Source organism: Phyllostomus discolor, chromosome 13 (assembly GCF_004126475.2).
Source record: "Phyllostomus discolor isolate MPI-MPIP mPhyDis1 chromosome 13, mPhyDis1.pri.v3, whole genome shotgun sequence".
Taxonomy (NCBI): Eukaryota; Metazoa; Chordata; class Mammalia; order Chiroptera; family Phyllostomidae; genus Phyllostomus; species Phyllostomus discolor.
Window position 1 is genome coordinate 56867993 of NC_040915.2, and position 24393 is coordinate 56892385.

Consider the following 24393-nt stretch of genomic DNA (forward strand, 5'->3'; position numbering starts at 1 on the left):
TACATTATGAAACAGTTGGTTGGGGATTCATTCTAAAATATTCATGGATAAATTACCATGATGTCTGGGATAGCTTAAACATATTCCAGAAAAAAAAAAAAAGAAACAAAGAAAAGCTCTGAAAGAGAGAGAAAATTAGATCAGCAAAATGTTGATAATTGTTGAAGTTGGATGATGGGTACATAGGGTTCATTATGCTTTTATGTACATTTGAAAATGTCCATACTAAAAATGTTTTTTTAAAAAGATCCTATTTTAAAAACAAATAAATGCACAGATGCACAGCCCTATTTAAAGGGAGAGGAGAAAAAAAGGAAAACCCTAAAGGAATATGCACTTTAAAAGTGGTTATTTTAGGGGGAGGAGATTTTGTAGGTAAACTTCACTATTGACAAATTATTTCTGTAATGTTTGTATTGTTCAGAGACAGCATTATTTTTAAATCGGAGGGACGGAGTAGAGGTTTTCCAAAAGCATATACAGGTTCCTTTGAAAAATCAGAATCACTGTTTTTATCTTCTGACGCACAAGAAAAGGCAGAGTCACGCGTCATCTGGCAAAGGGCCCTTGGCTCCCATTGATGAAAACAGTGGGTGTAACACAGGCCGACCCAGTGAATTACAGGATAAGGGAGGTGGCACAGATTTCTTCCCCAACGGTGGGAATAAAGGTGGAGAGGAGACAAAGGGGAAACTGGATACTTCTAGAGCCTTCCTTCCCAGGGACAGAGAGTCCGGCACAGAGGTGTTAGGTGTCACTGGCGACCTGTCACGGGATCAGGGACTTACTTTGGATTCCTTGTGAGTGGACATTCGGAGGAAGGTGAGAAAAACGCTTCGATGGAGGCGCTTCTGCATGTCAACAACCTCAGGGGCTGGGGCCACCCACTCATCGAACTTTCTGGGGACATAGTGCAGGTAGGAGTCCAGACACTTCTGCAGGGTCTCATCGAAGATGACCTTAGCAAGGCAACAGAGGAGAGCAAGGATTTGTTACCAAGGCCCCAGGGCTTATGGGTGAACTGCACAGCGGCTCGTAGCCCATCAGCCCTGGCCGGTGGCAAACACTCCAACCCCAAGGGACTAAGGAGGTATGAATGAGCAAGAGCTAAACACAAGTTTCTAAAATGACACACTAGAAGGTATTGCGTAAACATCATTGAGATTGTGATACAAGACAGAGCAATCCAAACCACAATTTGCTGGTAAGGATCCAGTGAAAAAGGTAGAGAAAAAAGCATCTCCTAGGGAGAGAGAAACAACAACAGCAACCAACCAAACGGCATGTCATGTGCTTTGTCTTAGCATTAATTTTGATAGAATGTTACCTGGCACCAGAATTTATCGTGAGGCAAGGCCAGGAGCCAGTCGAGGTCATTGGCTACGAAGGTGGCGCGTTCCAGGTACTCCTCCACTAGGGCAGGAATGTTGTCTTTAGGGGGCGGTTTGTATAACACAAAATACCGGTCTGCCTTCTGCTCAGGGTGCTACGGATCCAAAAACCACGTGTTACCGTGGCAGAGGTTAGTCAGCGAGGGCCCACTTGCCAACCCACAGCAATGACAACACTTGGCTGTTCCAACCGGTGACCCTCCAAGGAGCTTTTAAGCATAAAGAACCAAGTGTCTCTAACAGAGGGGCTTGGTTGCATCCAGGGAACACGAGACAGGCATTAAAAACCATTTGGAGACTATTTAATGACGGGGGAAAGGTTAGGGAAAGAAAAAGCAGAGTACAAACCGCTATTTAATATAACCAGTTTTTGTTTTTGTTTTTTTTTAAAGTGTAGATAAATAGATATATTTAACACATTCACCCACTGGTATAGGCTAAAAAAGTGTAGGGGAGACAACACTCCCACACTGATAGTGGTTATCTCTGCTGGGGGGGAGGGATTTTGACTTGAATATACTTTCCAATTTAAAAAAATAAACGTGTATTACTTTAAAAATTATTTTTAATTATACAAGTGAAATGTCTTCTTTAAAAAATTTACAACACTACAGAGGTGAGCCGCCGGGACCATACCCTTGTCCCCGTGCCCTCGCACCCGGTGAGGGCCCTTGCAGACCTTTTCTAGGCATTTATATTCCAGTATACGCATACGAAGTATTTGTTTAGATGTGTTCGTCTTTCTCACAACAATGGTATCATTCTGTATGCATCATGGTTTATCCTTTTAATAATAATAAAAAAATACCTCAGTAATTTTTTTTAAGAAAGGATGCTGTAATCAAGTAATTGTGGGTGTTGGCTTAGAATCACAAGTTCTCCCTTCCAGCTCCTACCTTGTTGTGAACAAACCTTACTTTGTTCACCGTAAAGAAGAGACGATGAGCTCAGTTTTCTCCTCTGACTACATAAGGGCTGCTTTCTCCAGGGGAAATGGTAATAGGAGGAAGGCCAGGTAACATCTCAGCTGTTATCAACCACAGTCCGCCCGCTTCCAGGTCTGTCAGTCCAGGGGGACAGGAAAATCACGACTGACTGTCAGTCTCCTTGAGAGCCACCTAGGCCTGCCCCTGGCTAATGCAAGTTTTCAAACTGTGGAGTCTGGGTTCCACAAGCATTCCTCGGGGGCCACCCATTGATTGGGTGGGTCTATGGGATCCTTCCCACTTAAATGAGAACTTATACAGTGGGGTTCCAGGTACAAATCTTTTGAAAAAGGAATCCTGCTGACTGAAGCAAGTTCAAAACCACTCTCCAGGGCCTAAATTCATCTCCTTGGTTTCTAAGCTCCCCCGCCACTCTGTTGACACCTCACCTCTCAGGTTGCTTACCAAGCCTGGCTACTCACCCGACGTCCTCCGTCCTCCGCTCTGAAACAGAAACACACCCCACCACCCCTAGATTCTACTTTCCTTGCAATCCTACAAACTGACGGGAACCCTGCTGTGCCAGGTGTGGTGGGGCCGGAGAAAAGAAGCATCTGCGTGCGTGCGCACAGACACCATGCTCCAGAGGGGAAGATGCACATCTAGGCCATCAAGTGAGCATACCACAGAGGAAGTGACAGCTCAAACCTGGCAGAGGGACCGAGGGAGCACAGCAGGGGATTAGCTGTGCCTGGAGGGCAAGGGCCACCTAGCTTCCCAGAGCCAGCAGCATCTGAGCTGGCCTTGGAGAATAAGAATTTTTGAATGAAGAAACTGTGTTTTTTCAGAGGTATAAAAATGGGCCATTAAAAAAGAAGGGACAATTTGCACTGGGTGGTGGGAGGTGGATTTGGAGGGACAGAACACTGAAATAATGATAATAAAACCCACCGCTTATGGAGGACCTGCCCTGCACCAGCTGGGAGTAGGTATGTCCCACAGCCTTTCTTTTTTATCTATGACAACTACTTAAAAGAGAGGTCATATTCTTTTTTGCCTTTTTTTTTTTTTTTTTTTTTTTTTTTTTTTTTTTTTTTACAGAGGAGGAAACAAAGACTCAGCAAACTTCAGGAACTGCACCAAGGTCACAGGGCTAAGGAGGCAACTGGGGCAGGATATGAACCAAAGCTTATACTGCAGACCTACTAAATGACCTATGGTATGTCCATGCCATCCTGGTCTCACTGCTTGTCCTTTTGATCCCAGCCCTGACCTCACCTCCTCCAGGAAGTCTCCCCAACTCCCACCCCTGACTAGATAAGAGTTTTACCTGGGCTCCCCCAGCACCTGCACTTTGTACATCCCTGACTATAGCACTTGAACCGCATCAAAAGTACTTTCAGATCAGTAGTTACAGCAGATGGGGAGAGAGGAAGGGACAAATTATAGAGGCACAAATAAACTTTTGGGAGTGGTCAAAACGTTTAATATCTTGATCATGGTGATGGCTTCGTGGGTGTATAAAGATGTCAAAGCTAATCAAATGGTATACTTTAAATGTGTACAGTTTATTTTCCTTCAATGATACCCTAATAAAGTTATATACAAAGGGAGAGCCCACCTAGTCTGCCTCCCCTGATAGACTGTAGGTCTCTGAAGGGAGTCTGAGCCTCGCTCACCACATTCCCAGTCCCTAGAATAGTGCCTGGCATCCAGCAGACTCTCCGTATACATTTGTTGGTTAGGAAAAAGAATGAATAGAGGTATCAGAGGACCAGATACTGCCAAGATCTTTGAAGAATTCTGAATGCCAAGCTCGAGAGTAGGGACTTCATTTAGTAGGTAATGGGGGCCATGGAAGATTTCAGAGCAGGGAGCAGCAGGCCCCACCCTTTAAACCTGGTCTGGGTCCCCCCATGAAGCCTTCTGAACATTCTCTGCCTATCAAACTTGTTTGTCTTGATAAGAACCCATTTTGTCCTGTTCTCCAAATGTTTCACTTAAATGAGTCTTGTCTTCCTCAAAAGCTCATTCACCCGTTCTGGCCCAAGACTATTTATTTTCGATCTTCAATAGCACCCAGTATACATTGTGCACCCAGTACCTACTCAACAAACACTAGCTTCACCCATCACCCTGCAAAGGCAGCATAATGGCTGACCCTTGGCTAGAGATCCTCTTGTCCCAAGTTCAGACTAAAGAGAAAAATACACGGTGAGTACAAACCTCAGGACAATCTCCCAGGAGCTTCCAGTGGCCAGCAGGGTAACCCTTTCAGCATGGCTAACAAGACTGCTCCTCCATCAGGCGGCTGTCTCCCTCAGCTCACCCCGCTTCCCATCCTACTCCCAGGCAGTGTTTCTGTCACTGTTATCATCACCAATATTATTGAGTGCTTACTGTGTCCTAGGCATAGTGCTAATTCTGACACCTCATCCAATCCTTGTAGCCACTACACAAAACTGGTTCCATTACTACCTTTTTTAGATCCTGAAACATGGAGAGGTTGTGTAACTTGCCCGAAGTCACACAGCCAATTTGAGTGTGAAATTTAACTCAAAGCCCTGGGGATACTGTTTCTACCTCACGTGACTGGTGGTTGGTATAGGAGTCAAGACCTCAAAAAAATGGCATACGTGGGTCCAGGTCCACCCTCTTCCCATTGCTCTGCCTGGCTATTGCTTATTCAACCTTCAATTCCTAGTTCAGGATTCTCCTCCTTCAGGAAGCCTTCCCGGGCTGCACATGCCCTCCCATTACTCCCGAGATCTCCCTGCCTCCACACACCCCTTCAATCTGGATCAGCAGCCCAGAGCCTCTGCTCATACAAGGAGCCTGCAGGACTTCCTTCTATCACAACCCTGCTTACACTGTAGAGAAGCTACCGGTCTGTTTTCCTCTCAGACCACCGGCTGTTCAAGGGCAGGAATGATGTCTTTTCTCTTTGTAACCCCAGTGCCTGTCACAATGGCTGGCTAGGGTCCTTAGCTCTTTGACTGAATTCTTCCCGGCACTGGGAAACCAGAATAAAGAGAAGGCACCAGGTCCCATCCTCTGGAGCCCTTAGTCTAGCAACCTAGGTGTTCAGTATGAGGGGAAGGACCGAGGTGGAAAATCAGACCCGACCACTTAAGGAACCAGTACTGTCCAACATAACTGTAATAACAGAACTGTTCTATACCTGCGTGGGCCACCACTCACCTCATGGGGCTATTTTAATTTAAATTAACTAAAATTAATATAAATACCCAGTTCCCAATTGAATAATCCACATTTCAAGTACTCAATCATTACATGTGGCAAATGGCTACCATATTGGACAGAACAGTTCTGGATTTTCTGACACTTTCCTCCTTATATAAAAAGGTTATAAAAAAAGAAACAAGAGGTTTTATAGCAGAAAGGTTAAGGGTATGAGCTCTTGGGTCAGCCTAGCTGGATTCCCATCTCAATTCCCCTAATTTCCTAGTTCTGTGACCTTGAACTTTCTGTTTCCTCATCTGTAAAATGGGAACAACCAAAATACCTACTCACAGGGCTATGGTGCGGCTTAGATGAGATAATCCAGGTGAAGTGTTTGGAAAGGTTTGACCCAGAGTGAGTGCTCTGTGAATGTTAAGTACTATTATTAGAGGGTAGTTAGGAAGTAATAGGGAGCTATCCAGAAAGCAGGAAATAAAACACCAAGCTCTTTTTCCCACGACGTTACTCAAGCCCCCGGAAAATACTCCCTCCCACCTTGTTTGAGTAAGCTCATATTCTTGGGAAAACAGCAAGTGGGTACAGGGACTCCAGTCCCCACGTCTGTCTCCTCCTTCAGCAGCCTGGCACCTCTCCGTGGCTCTAATCTCACTCTGCAGCTGGTAATCGGCATGCTCACAGCCTCCTTGTTTTTCATTCTCACAAACCCTGCCGAGCCTGTATGTGGCACTTCTTGGCCCATTGTGATAAAATACCGCCGGACCTCTGAAATCAGTGTTCCCCCCGAAGTGTGGATAGCAGCTGAGATAGCTCTGACAAAGGCCTGCTTGAAACCTGAACACCTCCCGCAGGGTCAAATACCCAAACCCCGCTTTGGGATGGATCCGTTTCTAGGCCAGCTCAGGCTAGTCAGAACTGTCATCAGACTCCGATTCAAAATGAAATGCTTTGAGGGAAGGTGTGGGGTGGTGACATGGAAAATACTACGCAAGTTTTAGCTGCTACTTGGAACGGAAACTTCGACTTGGGGCCTGGAAGGACCTAGTAGTGTCCCAGCTACTGAATTACTGGCTGTGGCCCTGAGGTCATTCTTGGAACAGATAAAGAAGGAATTTACTTTCCACTTTTGAAATTGCAAGAATGATAATATAAGGCTGAACGGCCACAAGGCACCGGCTCACCAGCGCTGGTGAAGTCCTCAGCTTCCCTGTCTTCAGGTCCTTGTGGGTGATCTGCAGTTGGTCCAGGGGCAGAGCTGGCATTGTGCTGCGTGACCCTCCTAAAAGGAATATGGATGGGAAGAAGAGAGCAGACACATAGGCTCCTGGTGGCAGGGGCCTGCTCTGGGACTGATCCCAGGAGAAGCTGCAACCTCTGGCCCCAGGGCTTCTGATGAGAGCCTCAAAGGCCTGGTTCCTGCACCTACTTATCCAGACTGACTTTTTTTTTTTAACCTAAAGGAGTTCTCAACTCCTTGGATGTAAGCAGAAGTTCCCTCTTCAGCTGACTCCTGATATATCCCCAACGCCTTTGAGAAGTACTGGTTAAAAGTGCCTAGATTATCTTTATTATGACTCCAGCTCCGTGCCCTTAGGCCTGTGGGCTCTGTGAAGACACTGCCCAGGCTCTCCTTCTCGTGCTGCCTTTGTGCTACCTTTCCCATGACCAACACAGGCTGGTGGAGAGGTGACCTCATCAAACATGTGATGAACAATTGAACAGGAGGATACTTTTCTTAGACCTTTAACCAGACTTTAAGCCTTTTGAGGGCTGAAGCAGTGGGCCTTTCCCTGCTTGTAGAGTGTGTTAAGATTTTATAGCCTCTCTAGGCTTCAGGGGAAAAGGACATGGATGAACAGAGGATGACAGGATTCACGGAAACTTGCCAGTGCGAGCTCCTTTCTACAGAGGCCCAAATCAGCCTCAGAGTCAGTGAGGGGCAGACCCTACACCTTCTGTCTTCCCACTCAGTGCTCTTTTCACAATATCACTTGGCCTGACCCACAGGAGGGCCATGCGTATAGGCTGCATCACAGAATGAAGTGAATTACGCCCTTTAAAAGACATGCCATAAAAGGTAAGTACAGTCCCAATGACAACATGAAGACATAGCAAGGCCGGGATGAGGGAATCATTACCTCCTGAGCCCTCACAGATAAGCTGAGGAGCATGGTCAGCCATGAGTTACATGTATATACTATATACATATAGTATGTGTGTGTGTATGTGTACTGTATGTATGGATCTATATATGTACCTATATAGAGATATAGACACACACATATATATACTATATGTATAGTATACACACGCACACATATACACATGCACACGTGGGTATCTACATCTCTAACATCAGGCCAGGGCCTGGTGTTCAGAAGACACACTGATAAGGTAGGGTCTCTGCCCTGAGGAAGCTTACATCCAAAAATAATGATGACAATAGCCTCAGGAGCAACATGCTTATCATGTGTTGGCAACCGTTCTAAGTGCTTCTCTCAGTATTAACTTCCTTTACACATGTTAACTCACTTTGCATATATTAAAGCTCACGACAACTCTAGGGTTGGTTCTATTATTATCTCCATTTTACCAAAGAGGAAATAGAGGCTCAGAGAAGATAAGAAACTTGCCCAATGCCTCACAGTTAGTAGTGGGGGAAGGAGGCTGGCTCTTAACCATTCGTTGTGCTGAGTGTCCTCTATAGTTGAGCTTGCGGGGATATGGCTCTTAGGAAAGCGTTTCTAGAGGACAGCCTAAAGGATCAGGGAAGCCTGAGTTGTCTTGACGGGAGACTGGCGAGGGAAGAAGAGTGCCCCGGGCAGATGAAACAGCAAGAGCAAAACTAAGGAGGTGAGAAGCAGCTTGGTACACGAGGAACCTTGCTTGGCTCATGGGCTGTTTTAAAGACTATGACGATATCCATCCTAGAGGAATATAAAGAGGGAGGACCAGTCTGTCTAGTCTTCAAGGTCTGTTTCAGCTCCAGAATCTCAGTGAATCACACACATAGTCCCTGCACACGTCAAGTGGCCTAAAGAATCACAAGACAAAATAATAAAAGGGGCTTGGAGTAAGTTTTAATCTTTCAGCTTCACAAAACGTTGCTAATGTCCTGTTGCATGTACATTATTTCTAACTGAGTTACTGTCTTATGTGCCTCTCATAACAACCCAGCTAAGGGTGACAAAGATTATTATGCTCCGATGTCCAAAGAGAGGCTCTGATGTGCTCAGGGCAAATACGTTAGTGGCCAAGATGAAACTGAAGCTCAGCAATTCTGCCTTGGCACCAGGGTCTCTTGTGCTAACCATGTTAGAAAATACTTCTTTCCTAACCCCACCCCTACCCCGGGTGATGCTGGGAGGGCAGGTGGAAACATCAGTGGTCTTCTCACCAGTGCAGAAGTCCAAATGACTCACAGGCCCAGTTCTTTTCATGTTTACCTTCCAAAGACAGTAGTGAGAATGTCCAGTGTGGGGACCTAGTGTGGGGAAAGAATTGTAGGAAGAGACAGATCTCCACCCTTTAAATTCTAGGCCCCAGAGTCAGGCCTTAGACAGGTAATGACAGCACCTACTTTCAGAAAAAATCCACTCCTACAAGCCAGTACCTGTAAGGGCAGTTCAGACCCAAGCTGGTGTGGTAGTTGAAAGACAGCTTTATAGTTCTGTAGCCTGGGTTCAAACACTGGCTCTACTTTCTTCTATCTGTGTTGAGACCTTGAGACAGTTCCTTAACCTCTCTAAACTTTGACTTCCTCATCTGCAAAACTGGGATGATAATAGTACATAATCCCTCAGGGCTAATGTGGGAAGTAATCAACACTAAGTGTTCAACACAGGACTTGGTACATAATAAGCACTCAATAGAGTTTACTTGTTATCATTCAAGTCCCAAAAATAGGCAGAGCTTCCTCACTTACTCGGCAAACACTGAGTACTTTCTGGGTCCTGGGCAAGTAAATGACTATCACTTGGTATGATTAGCGCTATAACAGGAAATTTCCAAAACAAGCACAGCAGAGAAAGGGACAGTGTCACAGAGAAAATGACCTATAACATGGTTGTTGCAGGACAGTAGAAGAAGATGAGAAGGAAGGGCCTTCCAAGCAAAGAGCAAGCATGAGCAAAGCTCAGAGCCTGAGGAATACATTAGTATAGTTGAAAATACAAGGTCAGGGAGTGGAAGACAGAAGTAGAAAGATGTTGGATAGGAAAGATGGTGCCAGTTTTTAAAATTATTTATTTATATTTTATTTATTTACTTTTAGAGAGAGGGGAAGGGACAGAGAAAGAGAGGGAGAGAAACATCAATGTGTGGTTTCCTCTCACATGGCCCCCACTGGGGACCTGGCCTGCAACCCAGGCATGTGCCTTGACTGGGAACCGGCAACCCTTTGGTTCACAGGCCTGCGCTCAATCCACTGAGCTACACCAGCTAGGGTGGGGCCCATTTTTAAAAAAAGCCTTGCATGCTATGCTAAAGATTTTGGCCTTTCACCTGAAGGCAGTGAGGAGCCATTGAAGTAGAAGAGTCATGACAGGAAGAGAAGACAATAGCCTGGTGGCAGGAGAGACCTGTAGGAACCACTGGAGAGCAAAGACTATGTTAATCACCTCACTTATCCACTCAGATACTTCTGAGTACCTCTTATCCAGGCACTGAAGCCCAGAGAATACTAAAATGCGCAAATAACAGACCTGGTCCTTCCCTCCATTGAACTTACAGTTTTTAAGGGAAAGACAGCTATGAATCAAATAACCACACAACAAGTAAAACTCAACACCATAATGTACCATGTTATGTTGGTAAGGCCCTTGGAACTATGACAGAGAGAACTGATTTGACAAAGGAAGGTTGTCAAGGAAGATAGGAGTTTTCATCCAAGGTATGGGCAGAAATTAACTAGACAGAGAACAAACTTTAAGTTCCAAAAGGGTAAGGACAATGATCATGACAATGTCTGTTCCCACCGCTGCAACCCCAGGGACATGCAGGACAGCAAAGCCAAAAGTTAGGAAAAGGCTTTCTTTAGAAGGGGAGCTGAATGCAATCTCAATTACAATAAGGCCTGTGCACATCCCCACGGCTACTGCTGCCTCAGTTTCTCTGGCTGTTATCACCCTTCTGGTCTCCATATTACTCTCCTCGGAGACTTTACCAGACCGTCCTATCTAAAGTATTCACTACCCCAGTTACTGTCATATCTTTAATTATCTTGGGCATTTATTTTTCATTGACTGACTCCTCCTACTAGTCTGTACACTCCATGAGGGCAGGAGACTTGTCTGTCTTGTTCCCAGTGCCTGGCACGAAGGAGAAGTTAGATACATATTTGTTGTACTAATGAATGAGCCCCGAGGAGACTGAAGGATTCACGGTCCTCTCACCTCAAGATGAGAGTGCGGGGACTGTGACTAGTTCAGGTCACTCTGGGGCCGAGCCTCGAACCCAAAACTTCTGGCCTCTTAATGGGTATGGGGGAGACTCAGACCCCTAGGGCTGCATAGCCTTGGCCCTGTCGTGGAGGCAGAGAGTCCCAAGGCTGTTTGAGGCACGGCTGCGGCTTCTCCCAGGTCCAGTGCCCCGCATCCGGTAGGGCCCAGCCACACACTCACCTCCGCGGCTCTACTACCGGCGATGTGCCGCGGCCGGCCGCAGCCGCAGCGGTCCACGGTGACAGCGGCCAGAGAGCCAGCACTTCCGGGGTCAAACAGCGATTCCGCAGGCACTGACAGGAAGCCTTGGCCCGGCCCGCCCCCCAACCCCCAACTGCCGCCTAGATGCCGGGCTGGGGGCCACGCCCCTAGCTCTAAGACTCCGCCCCCACAAGGAACCCGCCTGACTGTAGCCACGCCCCCGTCCCCTTCTGTCTCCCTTCATGCTTTCAGCAGAGTGGATGGAAGGTAAGTCGAGAATAGGTTGTGATTCGGTCTCTTGGAATAATCCAAGTATAATACTCGGCTTTTCCGAATCTCAGTCTTCCACCTCCTTCCTAACCTTCTCAATCATAGTTTTACCAATTTAATCCAGAAGAATGTTAACAAGTCAAAAGTATAAACATGATACTGAGCAAGAGAAAGCAGACGAAGTAGTACAGGTTTGTAGGAAGTTCCAGAGCAGGAAAAGCTAATGAGTAGTGATGGGGTAAGGGTGACGGTTACCTTTGGGTCTGGAGAATGGTGGTGGAAACACAAGTGGGGAGAGTCCCTGTCCTCAACTTGGGGTAGTAATATAGATGTTTCTCATTGGAAAAGTCATCAAATTATATGAGTTGTGTTTTTTTCTGTATGTATGCAATACAAAAAGATTTTTTAAAAAATCAGGGAGGCTATGTATATAACTGTCTTAAGAACAGAATGAATTTTTTCCACAGACTGTTTCAAGTGGTGTAGCCTGGCTGTGAATCAGAATCACCACAGAAAGCTAGTTAAAAATACACATCTCTGGCTTCATCTCAGTGCCTGGCACACAGTAAGGATTTAAAAGCCACCACCATCATTATCACGAGGGTGTTATGGAAACCTTTAATGGGGCACACAACCCAGCCCTAGGGGGTCATGAAATATTATTCAGCACCCTCCTAGTGCCAGGGTCTGCTGTCTGCACTAGGGCTACAAGGAATGACAAGCACAAAGCCTCAAGGAGCTTACAAGACAAGAAAACCAATAGCTATGAGGCAATGAGATAAATGCAGGATGCTGAGGAATCAGGGGAAATGGGCTCTGAATCAGAAATGAAGTTGGATCCTATATGAGTTATGTATTGCTGCCTAACAGATTACCACAGACTTTGCAGCTTATAACAATACATATTTATTACCTCACATTTTCTGTGTGTCAGGAATCTGGGCATGGCTTAGCTGGCTGCTCTGCATCAGGGTGCCCCACAAGGCTGCAACTGAGGTGTCACCCAGGGCTGGAGTCTCATCTGAGGGCTCAGTCGATAAACATCTGCTTCCAAGCTCATGTGACTGTTACACAAATTCAATTCTTCAGGGTTATTTGACTGAGGGCCTCCGTTCCTAGCTGGACTTTGGCCAAAGGCTGCCCTCAGCTTTTCACATGGGCTTCTCCAATATGGCAGCCTGCTTCATCAAAGCATGACAGCTGAGTAGGCAATAGGGAGAGTCTGCTAATGGCACAGAAGTCACAATCTCATGTATCCTAATCATGAAAGTGGGATCATCTCACCATGTTCTTATTTGTTATAAGCAAATCACAGGTCTTGCCCACATCATGCAGAGGGGACTTACACAAGGCCATGAATTCCAGGAGGTGGGAATCTCTGGGGGATGTCTAAGAATCTGCTTGCCACAGATACTTAGGGAATGCCCATCAACCCCGGGACTTCAACAGAGGAAGTAGGGGTGCAGAGGGATACAGCCCAATCATGATAGTAATGACATTTGTCAGGCCTTCACTCCATTCCAGGGACTGGAAAAAAATATATTATATGTATTATCTCCTTGACCCTGTAGAAGCTTTATAGAGGTATAAACTATTATTGTTCCATTCTATGGTGAGGTTTAGAGACTAGACCAGGGTCACAGAGCTTGTGAGTAGGTAGTGTGGGGATTTGAACGCAGCTCTGTCTGGCCCCAGAGTTTGGCCTCATAACCTGCATGCCAAGGGTCTGCCCATTCTCCATGAGGCAGGTTTGGGAGTCCCAAGGGCAGGAAGAATTCTGTAGCCAAATGCTGTAAGCTGTCTCAGAACAGTGACTACTTCCCTTTATTGCTATCGTTTTTCAGAGAAACCTGGTCATCCAATGATATGGAAGGAACAGAAAAGCACCAGAAACTCTAACTCACTCTCTCTTTCTCTCTTACTCTGGCACTGTACACATTGGGCGCACAGAAAAGATCATCTGCATCTTGGTGATTGGTTGGAAGGAAATCATATGTAGCAGCCGTTGGTATAGAGAAAACTTAAAATAGGACTCTGACAAAAATGTATGGATCAGTTTTGTCTTCCCTATGGTATCAATATCACAGGTTTTGGAGCTAAATAATACGACTGCAAAAAAAAATCTACCTTCTTCAAACACGTCTCAGTTTTCTCACCTGTTAAAAGGGGTCATTAATACCTACTTCATCATCATTACGAGGCTTAATGAGAGAGCATAGACAATGCCACACCCATAGTAGGTGCTTAAGAAATTTTGGTGGAGAGGAGGAAGGAAGGAAGGAAGGAAGAAGGGAGAGAGGAAGGGGACTTCTGTTAGTTGTAGTATTAACTCATATCTCTTTCATTTTTGTTTTCTTTCCTTTGCCCAAAGAGATTAATAAGGAATGTGAGCTTCCAAAGGAGGCATCATTGTCTGAGCTAAAGTATGTCCAACTGGAATTAAATTAAAAAGCCACTTTAATAGGAGAAGCCTGAAACCATACATTAGTCACAAGTATGGAGGAATTTCTGGGCCTCTATTCTCTACATTAAAACAACAACAACAACAACAACAACTAACTTGCTTAAAGAGCAAATGCACTTGTGTTGGCAAAGTAAGCAAGTGTCGGTGGTGCTCATAACCAGTCAAGTCTAGGGACAATTAGGGAGAAAAACTGTCAATAGTTGGAGTTCAGAAATCTGCCTAGGAATATATGGGCCTGAGTCCTCCCTGGCCCAGATGCTCTGAGTCACCTAAAATGAATCAGTACTACCTTTGTTTTTAAATCCAGGAAGTGTGTGTGCATGGGGCAGCCATTGGTTTCCCCACTAATGGCAACTTGATTACTCCTCAGAGAACTATTCCTCCTCCTGCAGTCCACTTGGAGTAGGATTGACCCCTTAACCAGAGTTGAGGCATATGCAATTGTATTAGTTATCTACTTCTGTGCAACAAATTACCCCAAAACTCAGTGGTTTAAAACAATGCCATGCACATAGTAGGTGCTCGAGAAATTTTAGAAAAGAGGAAGGAAGGGAGGGAGGGATGGGAAGAGGAAGAATACTCTCTGTCAATTGGAGGGTTAACTCTTATATTTCTTTCATCTGTTTTTTCTCTCCTTTGCCTAAAGAGATTAATGAGGAATGTGACCTTCTAAAGGAGACACTCCTGTCTGAGCTAACATATGTCCAACCAAAGCTAAATTAAAAAGCCACTATAGGTATTAATCATTTATTATCACACATGGTTTCTGTGGGTTAAGAATGAAAAGAAAAAAACAGTTGTTGAAGTGTGAAACTTCAGCTTTGTCCTATTGCACCATTACATGTGTTCTTTGTCTGCAGGCTTCCCTCAGTTCTAGGGGAGTCTTGCGTGCTGAGTGCACTGGCTCAGACAGTGGCCTTGCCACCTCTGGCTCCTTAGAACCACAAAGACCAACAGCAGTTCTCTCCGGGCACTGGGATTGAGGGGCTTCTGCTGTTGTTTTCCATGGTAGATTTTGTGTTTTATGTCTTGACAATGTATTATTGGAGAAAAATTGCATATTTTAAAGTAAAAAAATGGGGGCTGCTTGAATATCCCCACAAAATGGCCCCTGGCTTCAGAGAGAGGAATCCAAGAGATCAAAGCAGAAACAGAATGCCTCCATGACTAGCTTTGGTTTCATGTGGGAGGGTATTGTACAAGACCATGAATATCAGAAGACAAGATCCATCTTGGAAGCTAGCTACCTCATCAATCTAAGATGAGCCTTGCCAGTTGGCATACCCCAAACCCTCAGCCATGGTAATTGGCTCAAAAATAGATAAATGATTCAAAAATTATCCAACAATAACTAATTCTGGGATCTCTAGCACTAGGAATGAACTAAACTTGGATATTGAACTAAGCCTGCCAGAGGCCACTACCTGGAACCTGAGAATGAAGCCCCCCCCCCAAAAAAAAAGGGGGGGAGGACTTCCGGCCAAGATGGAGGCGTAGATAGACACACTGTGCCTCCTTGCACAACCAAAAGAAGGACAACAACAATTTAAAGACAAAAAAACAACCAGAACCAACAGAAAATTGAACTGTATGGAAGTCCAACAACCAAGGAGTTAAAGAAAAAACACTCATCCAGACTAATAGGAGGGGCAGAAATGGGCAGCGGGGCGGAGAGGACTCGCAGCAAGGCTGCAGCTGGCGGACCCAGCAAGGCAGCGACTGGTGGAGTGGGCTGTCTCACATTTGCACGCAGATAAGCCGGGAGGAACAGCTGGGGAGCCAGACAGCACAACCCAGGGACCCAGTATGGAGAAATTAAGCCTCAAACCTCTGATTGAAAACACCTGTGAGCATTGAGGCTGCAGTGGGAGAAACTCCAAGCTTCACAGGAGAGTTCGCTGGAGAGACACACAGGGTATTAGAATGTACACAAGCCCCCCCACATGGGAATCAGCACCAGAAGGGCCCAGTTAGCTTGTGGGTAGCCGGGGAAGTGACTGGGAACTGGCAGAGAGTGGAGCAAGTGCCAATGTTCCAACTCAGACCCCTCCCCGACATACAGCGTCACAACGCAGGGACAAGGTTACCCAACCCTGGTGAACACCTAAGGCTCCGCCCCTTAGTACTTAACAGACGCTCTGAGAAAAAAAAATGGCCCAAATGAAAGAACGGATCAAAGCTCCAGAAAAAATACAACTAAGAGACAAAGAAATAGCCAACCTATCAGATGCACAGTTCAAAACATTGGTTATCAGGATGCTCACAGAACTGGTTGAATTTGGTCACAAGTTAGATGAAAAAAATGAAGGCTATGCTAAGTGAAATAAAGGAAAATGTACAAGGAACCAATAGTGATGGGATAGAAACTGGGACTCAAATCAACAGTGTGGACCAGAAGGAAGAAAGAAACATTCAACCAGAACAGAATGAAGAAACAAGAATTCAAAGAAATGAGGAGAGGCTTAGGAACCTCCAAAAGATCTTTAAATGTTCCGACATCTGAATTATAGGGGTACCAGAAAGAGAAGAGGAAGAACAACAAATTGAAAACTTATTTGAACAAATAGTGAAGGAGAACTTCCCCAATCTGGCAAAGGAAATAGACTTCCAGGATATCCAAGAAGCTCAGAGAGTCCCAAAGAAGTTGGACTCAAGGAAGCACACACCATAATTACATAATAAAGCACATCATAATTGCATTACCCAAGATTAAAGATAAGGAGAGAATCTTAAAATCAGCAAGAAAAAGGAAGACAGTTACCTACAAAGGAGTTTCCATCAGACTGTCAGCTGATTTCTCAAAAGAGAACCTGCAGGCAAGAAGGGGCTGGAAAGTATTCCAAGTCATGAAAGGCAAGGACCTACATCCAAGATTAATCTATCCAGGAAAGCTTTCATTCAGAATGGAAGGGCAGATAAAGTGCTTGTCAGATAAGGTCAAGTTAAAGGAGTTCATTATCACCAAGCCCTTATTACATGAAATGCTAAAGGGATTTATCTAAGAAAAAGAAGATAAAAATATGAACAGTAAAATGACAGCAAACTCACAGTTAACAACCATACCTAAAACAAAACAAAAGCAAACTAAGCAAACAATTAAAATAGGAATAGAATCAGAAATGGAAATCATATGGAGGGTTAGCAACAGGGGAGTGGGAGAAGGAGAGAGGGGGAAAAGGTACAGAATAAGTGGCATAAATGGTGTGTAGAAAATAGACAGGGGGAGGTTAAGAATAGTATAGGAAATGTAGAAGCCAAAGAACTTATATGTATGACCCATGGACATGAGCTAAAGGGGGAGGGAATGTGGGTGGGAAGTAGTGTGCAGGGCAGAGGGGAATAAAGGGGGGGGGGGAATGGGACAACTGTAATAGCATAATCAGTAAAATGTATTTTAAAAAAAGGAAAACAGCTAATAAAAGAAATGAGAAGCAGGGGAGAATGAAAGAGAGTAAGACATCATTTGATCCCTGGGTCTAGGTGCACTGGAGTCCAGAGATCCCTAGACTTCTCTAGTTTTGTCTAAGCCATTTTGCGTTGAGCTTCTGTCTTTACACAGCTTCTGGATGCTGAGTCCTTCTCATGTCTAGCTGGCCAGAAACCACTGGGACAAGAGGGATAAGGTTGCTAACTGTTCAAACTGGCATTACAAGTCACTACATAGTGATGACAAGAAGTCAGTTTATGGATTGACCAAATTATGCCTTGGGTATCCAACAACTGCTATCCTTTAGCTAGACCGAGGGTGTTTGAAAGAGATATATGGTGAAGCCATATACTACATAGATTGGGTGTAGAGTCTGGAGACCTGGGTATCAGTTCCAGTTATACCTCCTATTCACTGGCCAACCTTGGACAATCACCTTAGCTTTTCTGAGTTTCCATTTCTTTCTCTGCATAATGGGAATAGTAATACTTGTTCAACCTACTATGTTCACTCAGCAAACATTTATAAAGGACTTACTATGTGGCAAGTACTGTCAATAAAACAACAAAATACATAGTTTTAGCCTTCAGAGTTTTTCATAGTCTTTGTCATAAATATGAATAAAATATGAATTACAACATGGTTTGAGATAGATGTATATGGTGTGATAGACATACGGGTATTTAGAGGTCATAAGGGAGAAAGAGTCTCAGGTGGTAGGATCTGCAGGGACTTTCTGAAGAGGATGCTATTTAGTCTGAGTTTTCAGGAAATGTGGGAACTGACAGGTTGGAAGAGCATCACAGAGAAGGAGCACAGCCTGGAAAAGACCTAAAGGTGTCAAAGAGGATAGGCAATTTCAGAAATTGTACATACACTTGTATAGCTTAAGTCTTGGGCTTTGAGGCTATCTTGAGGAGAGGCCAGATTATGAAGCTTTGTGGACCAGGTTAAGGACTTTGGACTTTCTCCTGTTGATGGTGGGGAAGACCCTGGAAGTTCTGAATAGAACCAAGGAATTTTAGAAAGGTATTTTATAAAGACAACTCCAGTAGGCATGGGGATGGAGAGGATGAATGGTAGCAAGAACAGAGGTAGGCCTGTACTTCAACAATCTACTGCTACATGACAAATTACCCCCCAAATTAGAGGCTTACAAAGATACTATACTATTTATGATTCTGTGAATTGACTAGGCTTAGTTCTTCTGCTCCATGGGGTGTCAGCTAGAGTTATCATTAGGTTACATTCAATTGGGTGTTCAACTGAGACTAGAATGGCCAGGACAACTTCACTCATATGTCTGACTTCTGAGCTGGGGTAGCTGGAATAGCGGGTGGCTGGCTGGGCCTCTTACCACATGGTCCCTCATCCTTCAGTAGTCTAGTGCACTGGTTCTCAAGCAAGAGTGATTTTCTCCCACAGGGGACATATGGCAATGTCTAGAGACACTTTTGGTTGTCACAACTAGAGCATCTAGGGGGTAGAGACCAATGATGCTGTTAAACATCCTGCAACGCACCAGAGAGCCCACCAGCACAAAGAAATTATCTGACCCAAAATGTCAATGGTGGCAAGGCTGAGAAACCTTGGTCTTAGCCCAAGCTCTTGTACATGGTGGGCCGACCCCATGAGAGTAAAAGTAAAAACTGTCAGATCTTTTGAGGCCATGGGATCTGGGACTCAGACAACATCACATCCTTCACATTCTATTGGTTGAAGCAAGTTATAGGCCAGCTCTGATTCAAGAGGAGAGGAATTAACTCCTTCATTCATGGTCAACCACTGATCTACTTTTTATCTCTACAGATTGTTGGTGGCCACTTTTATAGGCAGGCAATCTACTGTAGTCAGGGAGACTATGCAGTGAGGGGCCTTATGTGGGGGATGATAGTGATTTGAGCTCAGGCAGAAGCAAAGCATCTTTCTGAGAAAATGAAATAACAGCACTGAAATCTCTTTGTAAAGTGTTGCATACAAATACTAATTTCATAATCTACACTGTCCCCAGCCAGGAAATGCTGTCTCCAGCAGCTTTCTGTTAAGCCCGGCTTTCTCTCAATAGGTCTCTGCTCTGTGTCTGTCCAATCCCACTGCCCTCTGTCAAGTTCATCAAAGCTTCTGCTGACTCAAGAAGAATCTAGAGAATGATCACTGCAGTGAAAATCTCAAATCATCCCCCGGGGCCCCTAATAACAAAACATCTGCTTGTCATTCTTCCTTACCCCTCTGGGTTTCAGTGAGAAAACAGCATTAAATGATGATAATGAGAACTTAAAAACTAAGTTCCCTGGCTTCCAAGAAGGGAGGCTTAATTTGAAGGCAGCTAATTATCCACTCATTATAATTTACACTGAGTGGTTAGTTGTCTTGCCTGCTGTCACTGGTCTGTGAACAATTGTCGGAAAGATGAAAAAAAATGTCTAAGCTAACACATCTTAGAAAGCAGAAGGCAGAGAATCCCCTTGTCAAAGAAAGAATCTTCTCGAACATGTGGTCCAAACCTCTCGTTTTACAGATGACAGAACTGAGACCCAGAGAGGAGACAGAACTTGCCCAGAGTTGCCCAGCAGCTGGTAGGTGGCAGAATGGGCACTGGAACTGAAGTCTTTGTGCTGGCTCCAGCCTAAAACCCCGCCCAGGAGATGAAAGGGTAGGTCTGTCTGCCCCATGCAGCGAAGAGACTATACTCAGACCACCCATCAAAGTGGCAATTGGCACGTCCAAGCCTCCCGATAATCATCAGTGTGGGATGGCGGAGCCACAGAACCAGGAGGTGGAATAATTCCTCAAGGGCTGGGACACAGCTTAAACCGCAGAGGGGGTTGGGGCAGGAAGATTGCTTCACTTGGATATTGAACATTTTTATTTGGTAGCATTATGTACTTTTCATGCAGAATCAGAGAGGAAGGATTTTCAAAAGGCACCTCCAGCTATTCTGGTGATGGGAAAGGTTGGTACTTGATGTTTTTAACTATTAAAATATTCTGGTTTGCAATGTAGTGGAATTGTGCCAGTTCTTTAGCTTTTCTTCGGAGAGCATAGGAAGAAGCTACTGGAAGATATATCTTGACCATCATTAAAAGAGGGGAACCTAGCCTTCCCATGTTTCTAGTTCTTTACTCCCCAGGCCACACAGTACCCAGAGGACTCCAGAATGTAGCTTCTCTTTCTAATTTTTAAAAAATTAATTAATTAATTTATTTATTTATTTATTTAGGACAGAGGGGAAGAGAGGGATAAAAACATCGATGCAAGAGAGAAACACGCATGGATTAGTTGTCTCATACGTGCCCCTAGCAGGGACCAAACTAGCAACCTAAGCATACATACACTCTGACTGGGAATCGAACCAGTAACCTTTTACTTTGCGGGACAATGCCCAACCAACTGAGCCAAACCAGCCAGGGCTGACTTTCTAATTTCTTAAGTGCCCTGGCCCCCTTCACACTTCAGGGCACTAGGCCATGGTGCTTCCTCTGTTTGAAATGCCCCCATGCTCCCCTTATCAAGGTAAAGCCTCTTCTTCATCTCTTCTTTCTCCAGGTTATTGTCATTCCTCTGATATACACAGTCTTAGCGAGCTCCCTACACTTCCCTGTGTAGCGCTGATCACAGCTCATCATCTTCCTTTTTGCATATGATTAATCAATGACTACCTCCTTCATTAGACTCTGCATTCTGACTAGTTAGGGACCTCATATGTTTTGTTCATCAGCCTTATCTCCAGTTCTTAGCTTGGTACTTGACACCTAATAGGGTGTTATAAATATTTGCTGAAGGGATGACTGAATCAAAGTGCCAAGCTTATCTAGACACCCTCTTACAATTGCAAGTAAGGAAACCATCAGAAATAGGCAGTGACTCGCCCAGGGTCATATGTAGGCATCTAATAGCTCCTGCTGATTATTCACACCCTTGAAATACCTTATCACCTAGGACAGGGTCACTTCAATGCAAAGCTGGGGGACTCCATTGTTTTTCATTCCTTGGACAGTTGTAGTCCCTCTTCTTAACAAAAGGCTCCCCATGAAGCAGGAACTCTAAACCTTGGCCCATTAAGTGGCTCCCAGGATCTATGGACCCCCTGAATTATACACAGATATATTGGGGAGCATTTTTCAGTAGAGAGACTGCAAGGCTCTCTCCTGATCCTCAAAAGAGCTATATGCCCAAAATGCTAAGCACCATTCACACCAGATCTCTGCTGAATCTCTTCTTTCCTTTTAGCTAGAAAAGCCACTCTATGTTCCAAGAATCTTTGGTAACAGACACAATGCTTAGTGTGAGGCTGTGTTGGTCAGCAATGGTCAGGGCTAAGTGGCTAACACGTGGGATCAGAGGGAAATGTTTTTTCAGCTTCAGTTGGTTAGGGTTATCAGAGAAAGCTTCCTGGAATAGGTGCCAATTAAGCTGTCTGTAATGAACTGTGAAGGTTAGTGAGGTTGGAAGTGAGGTGGGGAGGGAGATAAGGTTCTGAATTCCCTTCTGGAAGCCCCAATGTCCCCATCAACTCTTTGTGTCCCAAAGGAGGGCTTTTTTAAACTGTTTATATCAGGGTCATTTTGGTCCAGACACCAGCCTAACTGTAGTTTCTTTTTCCCTCTCCCTTTAGAAGGCAATGTGGGCTGTTTTGTGATGCCAGCGGCCCTTTGTCCCCTCTGTTGAATTATTCATCCTGTGAGATGAATTATTAATTTTAATTTTGTGTAGCAAATGCCAGGCAAACAGGTAGAAATGGAGCTGGTACTCTGGGCATGGAGCCACAGGCCTCCCCAGGTTCCCTGAAGCACAGGCTATCAGGGCCAAGAAATTATGCAAGAATCTGCAAGGGGCTCACCCTGGAATGCATTTAATTGAGGGTGAAGTTGGCCCAAGTGCCCCTGAAATGACTGGGCTCCATTCTCCTCCGGCTCTCAGGCCCCTTCCTCTCCTGGCACTCCTGGCTGGCTCCAGTGCTGGGCTGCACTGCATGTCCAGAGTGGGTTCAGCTGCATTCATCAGACAGACTTGAGTTTGATTCAGAGCCTAGACTCCTAGGGGCCCTGGGTCAGTTAAACAGGGTTTCTCAACCTCAGCACAACTGACATTTTGGCCAAGATAATTTTTTGTTGGGGGCAATCCTGTGCATGTAGTATATTGAACAGCATTCCTAGCTTCTACCTACCACATGCCAGTAGCACAAGGTCTCTAGACATTGTCAAGTGTCCCCTGTGGGACAAAATTGCTCTCACTTGACAGCCAGTAGGTTAGTTCTTTTACTTCTTCAAGTCTTTTTTTCCCCTCATCTGTGAAGTGGGGATCAGAGTAGTAATTACCAGGGTGAGATGATGATCAAATGAGATCACATATGCGCAGTCTCAGCTTGTTGGGAGTGTCTCTACCCTGGGCCTTCTGTTACATGAACTGATATTTCTCTTTTATGCCTACGTCCAGGACTCAGTTAGGATTGCGTTCAGCGGCAGGTAACAGAAGATGCACCTTAATCTGACTTGGACAATGAAGAGAAGTGATTGGTTCACATAACTGGAGACCCAGAAGTAGGTTAAGCTTTAGGTTTTGTTGATTCAACAACTCACCCATGTCCTCATCCTCAGGGACCAGTTCTTTCTGTCTTTTTTGCTCTAATATATATAGTGAGGGCTTCCACTGTGCTTGGTTCACTTCAGGGTCCTGCAGGGTCCTGCAGGTCACTCCTGCAGCAATTGATACCATGAGCCTCCTTATTCACTTCAATGCCCAAAAAGAAGATATCTGTTCCTACAGTATAAACTGTAGTCCTGAAAGTCAGCCTGGCTGGACCACTTAGGTCACAAACTCACTCTGAAATCACCATCTACATCTGGTGGGGTGGGTGTGTCAGTTGGTTTAAGTCCTCCAAGTCCCACGCTGTCAGTTTGGGATGGAATCAGCTCTCCCAGTGTATGGCTGTGTAACTACCCAAATGAAGATCTCAGCACCAACAGGATCCACTGACTATTCCTGCACCAATCACTTTAGCTGGAGGGGAAGAACAGACTGATTGATTGGATGAAACTGGGACTTGACCTACCCTTGGAATTGAAAACTTGGGGAGGTGGGCAGGTCAGCCTCACCCAACCACAAGGACTGACAATGGTGGTGGTGGGGGGGGCCTTGGCTTCCCAATCCCAAAATAGAGATGCTGCTACCAGAAAAAGTGGAATGGATTCTGGGCAGGCAAGAACTTGAGGTGTCCATTGAATGAGGTCAAGAGAGAGCCATGACTGGGGGTAGGGACGTGGTAGTATACCTGTAGAATGAGTCGAACACCTGCGTGTAGCGCTTCAGGTCCTCTTGGGCTCACCTTTTATTCCACCAGTGATACGTGCTCTTAGGTGCAACCTGACAATGACTCACCTCTCTCACTTTATGACACCAGGGCAGGGCACCTGTCGGGTTCAATATTTGTACCATGTGCAACCTGGAAGTGCAAGATGTTAATACCCCATGAGGCAAACCTTGACCAACGGGAATAGAAGCTGATGACTAAATGCTTCCCCCTTTAGTCCTCAGAGTGGCTGCTTCCAAGATATACTTTTCGAGGCACCTCGGAAGATCCTGAGGAACTGAGCCCCCAGTCACCCATACTAGGGCCCCTCATGGCCCATTCTTATTCTGGCTCTTTCTCCTTGCCTGCTCTTCACTCCTGCTTCCTGGGGTCACTTCCTAAATAAACTGTCAGTGAGCCTGTATCTCAGACCCTGCTTTTGGGGGAACCCCAGATAGGTCATAGATTTTTAGCTAGTCTGAGATTTACACGTAAGTCTTTATACTTTTTAGACAACATGTGAAAAATTTTAACAAGTAAGTTTTGTGCCTTTAAATTTTCCTGCTGCCTGCTGATCAGGGGTGTTTTCAACCAGTTCCAAAGACACCATATTCACAGTTTGAAAGTCAAGACTCTTGAAACCCAGTGAGCCTTGGGCCTTTCCCGGCAGGAGGCAGCGGCCTGCCAGCTGCTGTGCCCTGGGTGGGCAGGCGGGCAGGCAGCAAGAGCGTCCCAAGATGAACCGCTACCTGGGGAAGCTGTCAGGAGCTGACTGCAGACCTT

At 45.2% G+C, this 24393-nt stretch overlaps 1 protein-coding gene across 7 annotated transcripts in view; it reads right to left on the reverse strand.

The window, feature by feature from the left end:
- The window catches only part of ASCC2 (activating signal cointegrator 1 complex subunit 2), a 39822-nt gene extending 28560 nt beyond the window's left edge, over positions 1–11262 (reverse strand). For 2 of the 7 annotated variants that reach the window (XM_028527648.2, XM_036014626.1), the window contains exons 1-4: positions 11140–11245; positions 6700–6797; positions 1328–1486; positions 789–959 (exon numbers count right to left, since the gene is read on the reverse strand). In XM_028527648.2, coding sequence (XP_028383449.1) covers positions 789–959; positions 1328–1486; positions 6700–6780 — 411 coding nt within the window. In that variant the 5' untranslated portion in view covers positions 6781–6797; positions 11140–11245. Of the gene's footprint in view, positions 1–788; positions 960–1327; positions 1487–6699; positions 6800–10911; positions 11103–11139 lie in introns of those variants that run through there. The other 5 variants (XM_028527650.2, XM_036014629.1, XM_036014627.1 and 2 more) reach the window with 4 other exon arrangements.
- Between the last annotated feature and the right edge of the window lie 13131 nt (positions 11263–24393).